The 13,001-nt window shown below is 45.7% G+C and overlaps 1 protein-coding gene across 1 annotated transcript in view; it reads right to left on the bottom strand.

The window, feature by feature from the left end:
* Positions 1-638: 638 nt before the first annotated feature.
* CCDC93 (coiled-coil domain containing 93) overlaps positions 639-13,001 on the bottom strand; it is a 101,892-nt gene continuing 89,529 nt past the window's right edge. Inside the window, exons 25-29 of the mRNA XM_030323702.1 lie at positions 12,646-12,708; positions 10,770-10,797; positions 3,558-3,696; positions 1,788-1,874; positions 639-775 (exon numbers count right to left, since the gene is read on the bottom strand). Coding sequence (XP_030179562.1) covers positions 639-775; positions 1,788-1,874; positions 3,558-3,696; positions 10,770-10,797; positions 12,646-12,708 — 454 coding nt within the window. The remainder of the gene's footprint in view (positions 776-1,787; positions 1,875-3,557; positions 3,697-10,769; positions 10,798-12,645; positions 12,709-13,001) is intronic.

Genomic DNA, 13,001 nt, shown 5'->3' with positions numbered 1-13,001 from the left:
GCAGCAGTTTCCGGAGTGAGGCAGAACTTGGTGGGAATCTCCGTCCCGCCACTTACCGTGAGGCCTTGAAGAAGTGGACTTCCCTCTCTGTGCCTCAGTTTCCTCAGCTGTAGAAGGAAGCGGTGGAGTCGACGGGAGTAAACGCAGTCATGCCTGAGAGGTACTTAGCACAGAATGGAGCAGTCCGCCATTAGAAATGACAGCTATTGGTGGAGCGCCTGGGTGGCTCAGTCGATTGAGCGTCTGACTTTAGCTCAGGTCATGATCTCGCGGTTTGTGGGTTCGAGCCCCACGCCAGGCTCTGTTCTGACAGCTCGGAGCCTGGAGCCTACTTCGAGTCCTGTGTCTCCCTCTCTCTCTGCCCGTCCCCTGCTCACACTCTGTGTCTCTCTGTCTCTCAATAATAAATAAACATTAAAAAAAAAAAAAAAAAAAAAAGGAAATGACAGCTATTGGTAACCACTTCCGAGAACATCAAGAAAGGGGACAGTGATTAAAAAAAAAATGTTCTCTAGAACTTACCTGCTCTCTCACATCCTCTTGCCACCATCAGAATGTCATGGGCTTAGCGTCTTTAGGCCAATCAACTCTGAGGGTCTCCCTGTTTCTGATTCCCCAAGCTCCCCAGCAGAGGGCCCTTAGCCAGGGCTGAAAGGGACAGCGGCTGCCACAGGGGTGTCACAGTCCCCCTGCACTTCTGCATAGGATCTTGGGGCAGGGGGTTGATTGGACTCTGTCTTGTGGTAGAGGAGGGCTGCAGGGGGCTCCTCTCCAGCTACAGGAAAGGGGACAGCATAGGGAAGAGGGGACAAGCAGGTTCTGTCATCCTCCAAGCATGTGCTTAGGACACTTGAGCTACAGGTCTGACCCCTGGGAAGGCCAGCCTCTGACTTAGTGCTCCATATACTTGAACTTTACACCTGCCTTCTGGCAGCCCTGGGAAGGACAGGTATCATCCCCATGTTACAAAGGAAAAGGAAGTTCAGGAGAGAGTCACTATTAGCTGCTTATTTAAAAAAAAAAAATAATAACGTTTATTTTTGAAAGAGCACCGATGAGGGAGGGACAGAGGGAGACACAGAATCTGAAGCAGACTCCAGGCTCTGAGCTGTCGGCACAGGGCCCGACACAGGGCTTGGAACCCACAAACCACGAGATCATGACCTGAGCTGGAGTGGGTCTAACCAACTGAGCCACCCCAGCGCCCCTGTGGTCCTAATAGCTTCTTAAGTCAATGGCCTGGCCACCTCTACTTCCAGCAGGGTCTCTGTTGTACTATAGAGTGTTCTCCCACTCAGCCTGAAGCCAGGGGCACTGGGCCACTCACTTGGCTCCTAGGCTGGCTGACCCGGGCTTCTCCTCCCGCAGGAGAGGGAACACCGGTGTCCTCGAAGCACAGGGTAGGGACGGTCAGTACCTGAGAACCTGAGTCCTAACAGCTGGCCGTGCGAGGCAAGGACACTAGTCCTTACGGCTACCAGGGCAGCTTTGATCGAGGAAAATAAAAGGTCAGAAACCACATAAGTGGCGGCCTCAACTTTGTTCTCTGGACCATCTTCCCCTTATTGCCAGTGGAGGACATTTTGTACGTGTGCACCTTGCTCAGGATTCTTGGCAGCCGTTTGGAAGAGTAGCTGCATTCAGCCTTGGGACCGTGTTCCACAGCTATAAAAACTGGGGTGTGAATATTAATAGGACTCCACAGGAACTGAAGACGGTTTGAGACAAGCTATGTGTTGACCCCAAATTAGACATTTAACAGTCTCATTACAGACTATTCCACAAACCAGTGTGGCAAGGAATCAAATTCACCACCATTTGCTGCCTTAGAGAATTGTCCTCCGACAAATCCACCTGGGTTAGCCCTTTCTCATCTGCAATGGAAAGAACAACATCCCTCTACGCGTTTTTCCCCTTAGCTCTGGGGGACTTAAAGTGGATTGAGTGGCTGGAGGGAGGACTCTGCTTTTTGTCCCTCTTCTTTCTCTTCACCTCTAAAGACCTGCTAAACATGCCTGAAAAGGTTTCCATAGCAATACTTTCTGAGCTGTAGGTGAACCGAATTGCACTATTGAAATACTAATAGCCTGAGGAAGTCTGATCCCCTCCAAGCCTGGAGGCTGCTAACACGGGGTAGGGGGGGGGGGGGGGGGATGAATTCCCTGGGTGATTATTCAGGGAGCATGTGGTGTGGAAGCTACTCCAACTCCCAGTAGCTTCCACAACCCCAACTGACCCCCAACTGCCCCCCAGCGCTTCACCTCCAAGCCACTCATCCCAGAAGCTCAAGGGACAAAAGACAAATGGAAACAGGAAGGCAGGGAGATATTTGAAATTCATACCAAAAACGACGTGTTTTGCAAACGCCTCCTACAGAAATTCTGGGAAGATGGTGGCAGTAACACCAGGATAACTTCTGGATTTTTCTGAACCCCACATAAAAGTTGAGTACCTAGAGGGCAAAACTAAGAAGCCAAAGACAGTAATTACAACAAAAGCAGGTGACGGGTGTCCCCAAAATCCAATTGGGTGGGACAAGGCACCGAATGGCCATGCAACTGCTTGTTACCGGCTAAGTGCCAGAGGAAATGCGGCAGCTTGATGGACATGAGAACGGGAGAGTCCCCAAAATACCCAAGGGGACAGCAGGCTTTTCCCACTCTCTGGTGACTGGGGACACAGTGCCGCCATGTGGTCTAAGGGGCTGGAGGAGTCAACTCTGAACTCTCTGGTAGCCTTTCTGAGCTGTGTTGTTCTATAACTCCCATGTCATACAATTCACATACTCCAGGTGTTTTCTTCACACACAGTTGTGCCACCACCACAATCAATACGAGAACATTTCCACCGCCTCAAGGAAACTCTGTACCTATTAGTAGGTGCTCCCCGTGTCCCCCTGCCCTGCGCCCTGGCAACCACTATCTGCATTGTTTTGATAGATTTGCCTATTCTGGACCTTCCATAAAAGAGAAATCATACAAGATGAGGCCCTTTGTGTCTGGCTTCTCTCACTTCGCATGTTTTCAGGGTTCACCCATGTGACACGAATCAGGACTTCATTCCTTTTTTTTTTTAATTTTTTATTTATTTTTGAAAGACAGAGAGAGACAGCATGAGCAGGTGAGGGGGAGAGAAAGAGGGGGAGACACATAATCCTAAGCAGGCTCCAGGCTCCGAGCTGTCAGCACAGAGCCCGACGCGGGGCTCGAACTCACAGACCGCGAGATCATGACCTGAGCCCTAGTCGGACGCCCAACCGACTGAGCCACCCGGGCGCCCCAGAACTTCATTCCTTTTTATGAACAAATAATGGCCCATGGTGTGAACATCACATTTTATTTTTCCAGTTCTCCATTGGTGGACATTTGGGTTTCCATATTTTGATGATTATAAATAATGCTGCTATGGACATTTGAACAAGCTTTTGTGTGGACATATGTTTTCATTTCTCCTGGGAATATATGTAGGAGTAGAATTGCCAGACTGAGACAGACAGATCTCTATATATCACTCTACCTACCTATCTAGAGAGAGATTTATTACAGAAATTGGCTCACCTGACGATGGAAGCTGAGAAGTCCCACGATACACTATCTGCAAACTGGAAAAACCAGGAAAGCCTGTGTCACAACTCAGTCCAGTCCCTGAGGTCTGAGAACCTGGGGGCAGATCCAGCGGTGTCTTCCCAGTCCAGGACTGAAGGCCCAAGACCAGGAGCACCAACGTCCAAGAGCAGGAGAAGGTGAACGTCCCCAGCTCAAACAGAGCAATTCACTCCTCTCTTCTTATCCTGTTCGAGCCCTCCATGGACTGGATATATGTTTAAAAATTATCAATTTCATGGGGCGCCCCGGTGGCTCAGTCTGTTGAGCGTCTGACTCGATTTCTGCTCAGCTCATGATTTCACAGTGCCTGGATTCGAGCTCCACATCAGGCTCTGCGCTGACAGCACGGGCTTCTCTCTCCCTCTCTCTGCCCCTTCCCTGCTCGCACGGTCTCTGTCTCTCCCAAAATAAATAAATAATTATAAGTTTCAGATGAACTTGGAAGGGAAAGCCATCAAAATATTGGTGAATATATTTAGATTTACGTTGTCTTAATGAAAATAAATGTATCCGGGTAAGAATGTGTGCTCAATCCTCTCGGGCCAGCGCGGCCTGGAGGAGAAGAGACCAGTTTTTCTGCACATTGTGAGTCAGCCGAGGTGGCATCGTTGAGTCAGAGCACCCCTGGAATGAGCCCAGGGAGGGCCCAAGCAAAGGCTGTCCTGTGCCCACAGTGCTCCCCCCAGCCCCGCTGCAACTGCCCCTCATCTATGGATGTTAGCACACTGAGAGGAGGAAGATACACACATCATCAGGACTGCAGTCCCATTGCCTCGGGGAGGATCTGGGAGAAGACTTTGGGTTCCTGATTCAAGGAGCCCCCCCTCCTCCTCAGGAGCCTCCAGGTTCTGGGCCTGCCCCCCTGCTTTGGTAAAAGCCCAACCCAGAAACCTAATGTTTCCAGAAACCTAATGTTTGTGACTCCATATGGCCATCCCTGTTCTACCCTCCACACTACAGCCTTAACGGGGGTTAGGGCTGGAAGCTCATCCTGCAGGTGGGCATGGGCCAGGCAGCACCCCCCCCCCGCCCCTGCCCAGGGCAGGGGTGGCTTCCCGCTGCTGTACCTGCAGGGCTGAGCCCACGGGGAGGTGGGGGCTGGGGGGGGCTGAGTTGGGGGGGGTTGGTGCGGGGGAGAGCCCAGTCCATCTTGTATGTCTCAATGTCTCAAATGTTGAATGTGTAACAAATTTGTATTTCTTTACTTACCAGTGAGTTAGAACACGTTTCCATATCCTTTTTAGCCATTTGTATTTCTTCTTTTTTAATTGCCTAGTCAGGACCTGTGTCTGCATTTTGCTAACACTTTATCTTGAAAAAATTCAAGCAAACTGGCAAAATCGAAAAACATTTTACAACACTACCCACACCTACATTGTATCACTAATATTTCATTTTACTTTCCATCTGCTTTTATTTGGAATGTTGCTTTTTTATTTGTTGTATCTCTTTATGTATTAACATTAACCCTTTCTTTGTTAGCCCATGTTCTAGCTCCTTCTTGATGGAAGGATTTCTCTAGTTTTATTTCCAATTGTAGCTGCTTCTGTATCGTTAGAAAAGTTGTGTTTTCAGTGAAACGATATACCAAAAGCAGTAATACCTTAATCTACTTATAAAACAGGATACGATAGCCTTTCTGGATCTGCCATTCTGTGATATTAATATGGAAAAAACAAGAATAATGATGGGATTACATTTTATATAGAAATTAGATTCCAGGGGCGCCAGTGTGGCTTAGTTGGTTGATCATTGCACCCCTGATTCTGGCTCAATCATGATCTCACGGTTTATGAGTTCGGCCCCACGTCAGGCTCTGTGCTGATGGCACAGAGCCTGCTTAGGATTCTCCCTCTCTCTCTGCCCCTTCCCGACTCACGCTGTCTCTATCAAAGTAAATAAATAAACACTTAAAAATTAAAAAAAAAAAAGAAATTAGATTCCAAAGTCAGACCATAACGTGGCAAATTTATATAGTTAACTTTTCCTAGGAAATCCATTAAATCACCCAAAAAATACAGCATGAATGTCTCTTGAACAATTATTGATGGCCATCAGTGCTAGGTTCATGGTGGCTGTATTTGCCCAAGTAGAAATGTGATGTAATACTTCTCAGTAAATCCAAACAAAACTCATGGTTTCTCCAGAAACAGTTTTTTTTTTTTTTTTTTTTTTTTTTTTTTTTTTTTTTTTTTTTGGACAGGTGAAGTGACTGTCTGGACTTCAGGGGTCATTTCCAATGGGGGCAAGTGCTTGTCTCCCAGTCAAGTGAGATGCTCACACGCTGCAGACAGAGCAGGTGGACAGCCCCCAGCTCACCCTCTCTTCCTCCCAGGAGCACCCTCGGTGGAGAGGGGAGCTATGTCTGCGAGGGGGCTTTCCCTGTGTTAGGATACTCAGCGCCCAAAAGGGTTAAAACAGAAGGGGCTTTTCTCTGTCACCTAACACGAAGTCCAGGACTTGGGGATTCAGGGTTGGTCAATCAGGGCTCCGTGTGATTTTCTCTGTGGTTTCCCTCGTTTTCTCTGCACGGTGGCAACAAGTTCAAAATGTTACAGCAGCTCCCGGGATCACAGCTTTACAAAACAATTCGAAAGGCAGGAAGAAAGGCCTGTTTCTCTTGAAGTCTCTTTTTTTTCCCCTGAAGGTAAAGAGACCCTACCAGTTTACCATTCCACGTGTGGACCATGGACCAACAACACTTGAGAGATTTTGAAATGAACAATTCAGACACCACCCCAGACCTACTGAACCATGATCTTCATTTTCCACAGCAGCTGGGCCATTTTACGTTCCACCAGAAAAGTGTAAGAGTTCCAATTTCTCTGCGTCCTTGACAATATTGTTATTTTTTGTTTTTTAAATTATAGCCATACTCGCGGGTGTGCAATGGTATCTTGGGAGTTTGATTTGCATTTCCGTAGTGACTAATGTCCTTTAGCATCTTTTCGTGTGCTTGTTAACACTTGTATATCTTCTTTGGGAAAATGTCCATTCAGATCATTTGCCCTTTTCAAAATGTGGGTGGTTTTTGTGCTTGTTGTTTGTTGTTGAATTGCAAGAGTTCTTTAAAAAAAAAAAGTTTATTTTGAAAGGGGACATGTGTGCATGTGAGTGCAAGTGGGGGAGGAGCAGAGAGAGAGAGGGAGAGAGAGAATCCCAAGGAGGCTTTGCACTTACAGTGGGGGAAGGTGGGTGGCTCACCTCAGGATTCGTGAGGTCATAACCTGAGCCCAGATCAAGAGTCAGACACTTAACCAACTGAGCCACCCAGGCACCACTCAAGAGTTCTTTATTTTAGAATCTAGGCCTTTCACAAATCTATGATTTGTAAATTCTTTCTCCCATTTTGTAGGTTTTTCACTCTCTTACTAGTGTTCGTTGATGCACACAACTTTTTAATTTTGATGAAGTCCAATGTATCTATTTTTTTCTTTTGTTGCTTGTACCTTTGGTGTTATATTTCAGGAAACATTACCAAAGCCAAGATCATGAAGATTTTCCTTTATGTTGTCTTCTGAGAGTTTTACAGTTTTAGCTCTTACATTTTGGTCTTTGATCCATTTTAGTTAATTTTTGCATACGGTGTGTGTTAAGGATGTGACATCATTCTTTTTCATGGGAGACCCAGTTGTCCCGGCACCATTTGTTGAAGAAGATGCTCTTTTCCCCACTGAATGGTCTTAGCATTGCTGTCAAAATCAATTGGCCATAGATATATGGGTTTATTTACACACTCTCCATTCTGATGGTCTATTGTCTGTCCTTATGCCAGTACCATACTATTTTGATTATTGTGACTTTGTAGTAACTTTGAACTTGAGAATTATGCATCCTCCAACTTTGCTCTTTTTCCAAATTTGATGGATGTATAGGGTCCCCTTGAGATTCTGTATGAATTTTAGGATTAGGTTTTCCATTTCTGCACAAAAGCCATTGTTATTTTCACAGGGATTGCATTGAATCTGAAGGTCACTTTGGGGAGAATTTCTATCTTAACAATGTTGTCTTCTAATAATATGAACACAAGATGTCTTTCCCTTTATTTAGGTCTTTTAAACTTTCTTTTGGCAACGTTTTGTAATTTTCATTTACAAGTCTCACACCTTTTTGGTTGACTTTATTCCTACACATTTTATTATTTTCGATGCTATTGTAAATGGATTTTTCCTTAATTTCCTTCTTGAATTAACTCAATTGCTTGTATATAGAGCTAGAATTCATTTTCACGTGCTGATCTTGTAAACCTCAACTTTGATGAATTCGTTTATTAGCTCTAACTAGTTTTTTTGTGGATTCTTTAGAATTTTTTACCTATGAGATCATGTCATCTGTGACTTAATCTTACTTCCTCTCCAACTTGGATGCCTTTCATTTCTTTTTCTCACCTAACTGCTGTGGCAATAACTGTGATGAACAGAATTGTCTTTCCTAATCTTAGGGGGAAAAGCTTTCACCATTGACCATAATGCTGTGGGGTTTTCATCTCTATCCTTTATTATGTAGAGGAAGTTGCCTTCTAATCCTAGCTTTTTGAGTGTTGTATCTTGAAAAGGTGTTAGATTTGTCAAATGCTTTTTTTTTTTTTTTTAATTACATACTGGTATAATTTCTTTTAAAGATTTGGAAACAACACCCAAAGGTCAATTTTCCCCTATTTCACATTCAAAACGTGTAAGAAAGAGAAAGAAAAGAAAGCATGTTTTATTTTCCACTGTGACTGCCATCAGCCCTTCCTGAAGTCCTTAATGGGAATAATGCCTCGTATTTGCCTGGGGAAGTTTTTAAAGAAAGACAATCTGAGAATTTCCAGAATGTGTCACGGAGTCAATCATAGCAGGGTAAGGGTGGGTCTGGCTGTGGTGGCTTCACAGCCCTGTATCATTTCATCCTCGATAAAGAACACCATGATCCTGCGCATTTCGTGTCTAGCCAACAGAATAGAAACGTTACCCCTAAAAAACAGCAAGGACTAACAGCTTTCTTGACTAGCGGAGCTCAACTGTCAAATTGCTCAGGAAACAGAAACATCTCCACTGGACCGTACAGACATCACACAAGACACTCAAAGAAGAAAAACAGGGAAAGCAAGAAAATCTTCCATGACAAGATCATCTGGGAAGCGAAAAGCAAGTGGAACAGAGTGCTTCATAACACAACACGCGAGAGTCTTGAAAGCAGTTAAGTCTTTGCATCACTGTTTGACTTTGTCCCTTCGCGCGGGATTTAAATTTTGTCTATTTCCAAAGAGATACACGTTAAAAAAAAAAAAACAAAAAAAAAAAAAAACAAGACTTCGAGTAAAAGAAATAGAGCTAGCTCATTAAAATTACTGCAAAGAAAGGAAAAAGAAATATGCAATACAAATTTCTGCAACGAAGAATTAGAGATGAGCCACGATGAGATACCAATTCACATCTGCTAGGATACGTATGGTTTTAAAAATGGAAAATACCAAGTGTTGGTGAGGACGTGGAGACGTTGTGACTCATACGTCATGTGAAAGGGTGCAGTGGCCGTGGGACACAGGCTGGTGGCTCCTCAATGACTTACACATAGAATTAACATATGACCTAGCAATTCCACCCCCAGCTGTATACGCAAAGCAATTGAAGACAGGGGTCAAACGCTTACTTTTTTTTTTTTTTTTTTAAAGACTCTTTATCGTTTTTTATTTATTTTTTGAGAGAGAGAGACAGAGAACAAACTGGGGAGGGTCAGAGAGAGGGAGACACAGAATCTGAAACAGGCTCCAGGCTCTGAGCTGTCAGCACAGAGCCCGATGTGGGGCTTGAACTCACAAACCGTGAGATCACGACCTGGGCTGAAGTCGGAGACTTAACCGACTGAGCCCCCTGGGCACCCCTCAAACACTTATTTGAATGCCTATGCTCACTGCAGCGTTATCCACAGTAGCCCAAAGGGGAAATTACCCAGTGTCTGCTGACAGATGAGTGGTTAAAATGTGGTTCACACATTTCAATAACATATTATTCAACCATAAAAAGAAATGAGATTTGTTTTGTTTTTTAATTGATTTTTATTTATTTATTTATTTTTGGAGAGACAGAGAACAAGCAGGGGAGGGGCAGAAGGAGAGGGAGAGAGAGAATCTCAAGCAGGCTCAACGCCCAGTGGGAAGCCCGATGCCGGCTCGATCTCAGCACAGTAAGATCATGACCTGAGCTGAAATCAAGAGTCAGATGCTTGAGCCGCCCAGGTGCCCCACAAGGACTTTGATCCATTGCTGCAACACTCCCTTCCACCTCCGTCCCAGCTCCCTTCACTCCCCACTTGTACCAGTGGAAGTATCACCCACCTGGATTCCTTCCTCCAAGTTCGTGCTAATGCTGACCCAGCAGATAAAGTGCTGGCAAAGCAACCCTCCTAAACACACACACCCAGAAGGGGGCAAGCATGGTGGCCCATGCCCAGTGCCCTCTCCCAAACTCTCATCATAATGAGAGCTCAGGAGGGGGAAAGTGTGCCTGCAATGGAACGGTCCAGAGCTCAAGCCCAGCTACACATGTGGTGAAATTTGGGTCACTGTTCTCCTTGACAACCACTCAAAAACAGTGGTTTTTTGCTCAAATAAGTCAAATCAGTGAATTGTCAAAGCAGTGAATTTTTGCTCAAATAAGTCAAATCAGGAGTGATTTTCAACTACTGGCACCGAGTCACCTAGATGCTTCATGTGTCCCTCTTCTCCAATGTGTCTGCTTGTTCCTCACCACTTGTGAGTATTGGATGTCTCAGCCTGGCGGCCAAATTTCTTCCAAATCTAGTCTCTAACTACAGTCGAGCTTATCCAATCCGTATAGCTCACTCCCTCCCACCCCACAACAAAAGGGTGTCTGCTTTGCCCACATATAACAACTAGTTCGAAAACTAGGGATGTTTCTTCTCAAATCACTTGGGCAATTTCCTCTACCTAAAGCCTCCTGTATCGTTCCTGGCCCCTTTCAAATCCCACCCCTGGGCAAGTCACAGCTCTTTCAACACCTCCTCCCCTGCAGCCTTTGCACCCACCCCATGGTTGTTTTCCTGTGAATGTGTGGTTTGAATGGTAGCTCATGACTCTTTATTAGTCATCATCTTGTATTGCTACCAATCTATTTCATGTGTATTTCTTTTGTCCATAAAATCATGTCTTCTGCGTCCTACCTCCTCACGGCTGTTGCAGGTGGAGTTCCTTAGGACACAGATGCAGAGGTGATTAGTGTGCAGGAGGTTTATTAGGTGTGACTTAGGGGTAAACATCCCCTTGGGGGTGACTGAAGGTTTGGGCTGAGGAGCACCTGAGCCTCAATCTCCACTAAATCACGGCTAAGCCCATCGGGAGGTTCGGAAGGTGTGATGCCCCTTCTGAGTCTCAAGTTGGGGAAAGGGGGACAGGACTCTATGGTCTGTGCTAATCATGGCTGAAGGCTGCTCCTGGAAGAGCCTGTGACTTTGGGCAAGAGACTCCCTTCAGTGGAGGCAACTCTAGAAGGAGCTGGGGGTAGAGGACTGTCTGTGGCAGCGCCTGGGGAACAAGTCCTTCAGTCCTCAAGGGGGACCTGGGTGTCAACTCTGATAGTTTAAAGAGGAAGTGAGGCAAGAAAGGGGAGATTGGAGGGAGAGAGGAAGGGAGAAAGAGTCCACCTTGCTACCTTGTCAGGTGTCATTTGGAGCAGAAGATGACAAGGTAGTCACTCTCTTAACAGGGGGGCAGGAGGACTGCTGTGCAGAGCGGTGAAGTGTCCTGACCAAAGGGTGCTCTACTGGCCAACGCCGAGCTGGGAATGGCATCCACATCTTCAGGCTCCAGAGATCCCACTTGCTCCTTCACTCAACTGGCAAATCTAGCCTTGGGTTGTGTCATTGGTCAAGAAGCATCTGGAGTTAGGGTGCCTGGATGGCTCTGTCGGTTAAGCATCTGACTCTTGATTTGGGCTCAGGTCATGATCTCACAGTTTGTGAGTTTAAGCCCCACATCAGTCTCCGCGCTCAGCATGGATTCTCTCTCCCTCTCTCTGCCCCTCCTCTGCTTGTGCTCTCTAAAAATAAATAAATAAACTAAAAAAAAAAAAGTATCTGGAGAGGTGTAAGGAAAAGAGGGCGCAAAGCAAAGAAAGGGAATGTTTAGAATCCTCTGCTTTCTCTGTAATCCTGAGAGACTGAAAGAAAAATTTCATGGAAGCAAAATAATCCAGCGTGCAAATGGTGTCTTTAGAGGTAAAAAGTTAAGTTTGCCTAAAGTGTAAGAGACCAGATTTTCTATAGAGGCCAGAAAAAAGATTCAGACTTACTGAGATAAAAGAGTGTGGGTCTGAAATGTGTTAGAATCACAAATTATAAACAAGAAAGAAGGTCCATGGAAGAGGCGTGGTACTGACTCTCCAACCACCCACACAGGAAATCAAACTCAAGCAAAGAGAAGATCACAGTGAGAGAGAGGCAGGGGGAGTCTGCTTAGAGATGAGCCCCGTCAGTGTGGGTGTGATCAGGTCACTTGAAAGCATTATTCCCACTTCTGAGCTCTCTTAGAGGCTGCTCATCACAGCAGGGACACAAGAACCACTGCAGGAAGAATCTGAAGTCATCTCGGAACTACCCCCCAGATTGAAAGTCTGGGGCTTCCAGAAATCATAATGCCTCTGCCCCCAAGGATTGTGGGTAGAATTGGGGTTTCCACCCAGGAATGTGAGGCAGAACCGCGAGTGAGGTATTTCTCTTGGCATCTGTACTTAAACCCATGACTTTTTCGAATTCACCCACAAGCAACCAATCGGTACCATATGTCTTTGTGGTTCTCCGTGTTCATCCTATAAATCTTCATCCTATAAATCTATACATTAAACTTACTAAGTGTCATCTTGTCTTGACCTATGTTTCCAATCTATACTTGTAGCAATGAGGCATTTCCTAATTCACCTTTCCAAATTAAGAGCCTTGGAGTTCTTGGGTTCATTTTGTGTTTACAGCACTCTTGTCTTTTGCTCCGGGGAGAGTTCCAAATTGCAATTATTGGTCATTCTAGAGCTGATTGTTCAGTTACAGGATCTGGGGCTGAATCACCTGGTCCTGGACACTCAGAGCAGGCTGTGGGATGTAAATCAGCCTATAAGGGGAAATGGAGGTACTTTCAGACCTCGCAATAGCCCCCCTTCTCAATTTTGCCTTGCTTTGAACTGCTTACCACTCTCTTTGATGCATGCTTTCTGCTTCCTCACCTTACTCTGCTTCTATCCCCACTTCTGATGAAGCCACTTACCCAACAAGTGGCAAGATGAGCCCGAGGGAGTAACATTCGGGTGGGAACCGACCAACCAGCCCGGAGACTGCTGACTTGAGCAGAGTCTTCAGCTGCCTGCCTGCCATGGATCCACACTGAGATGAGACCTGTCTGTGCAG

Source organism: Lynx canadensis, chromosome C1, assembly GCF_007474595.2.
Source record: "Lynx canadensis isolate LIC74 chromosome C1, mLynCan4.pri.v2, whole genome shotgun sequence".
Lineage (NCBI taxonomy): Eukaryota > Metazoa > Chordata > Mammalia > Carnivora > Felidae > Lynx > Lynx canadensis.
This window is presented reverse-complemented; position numbering and strand designations above follow the sequence as displayed.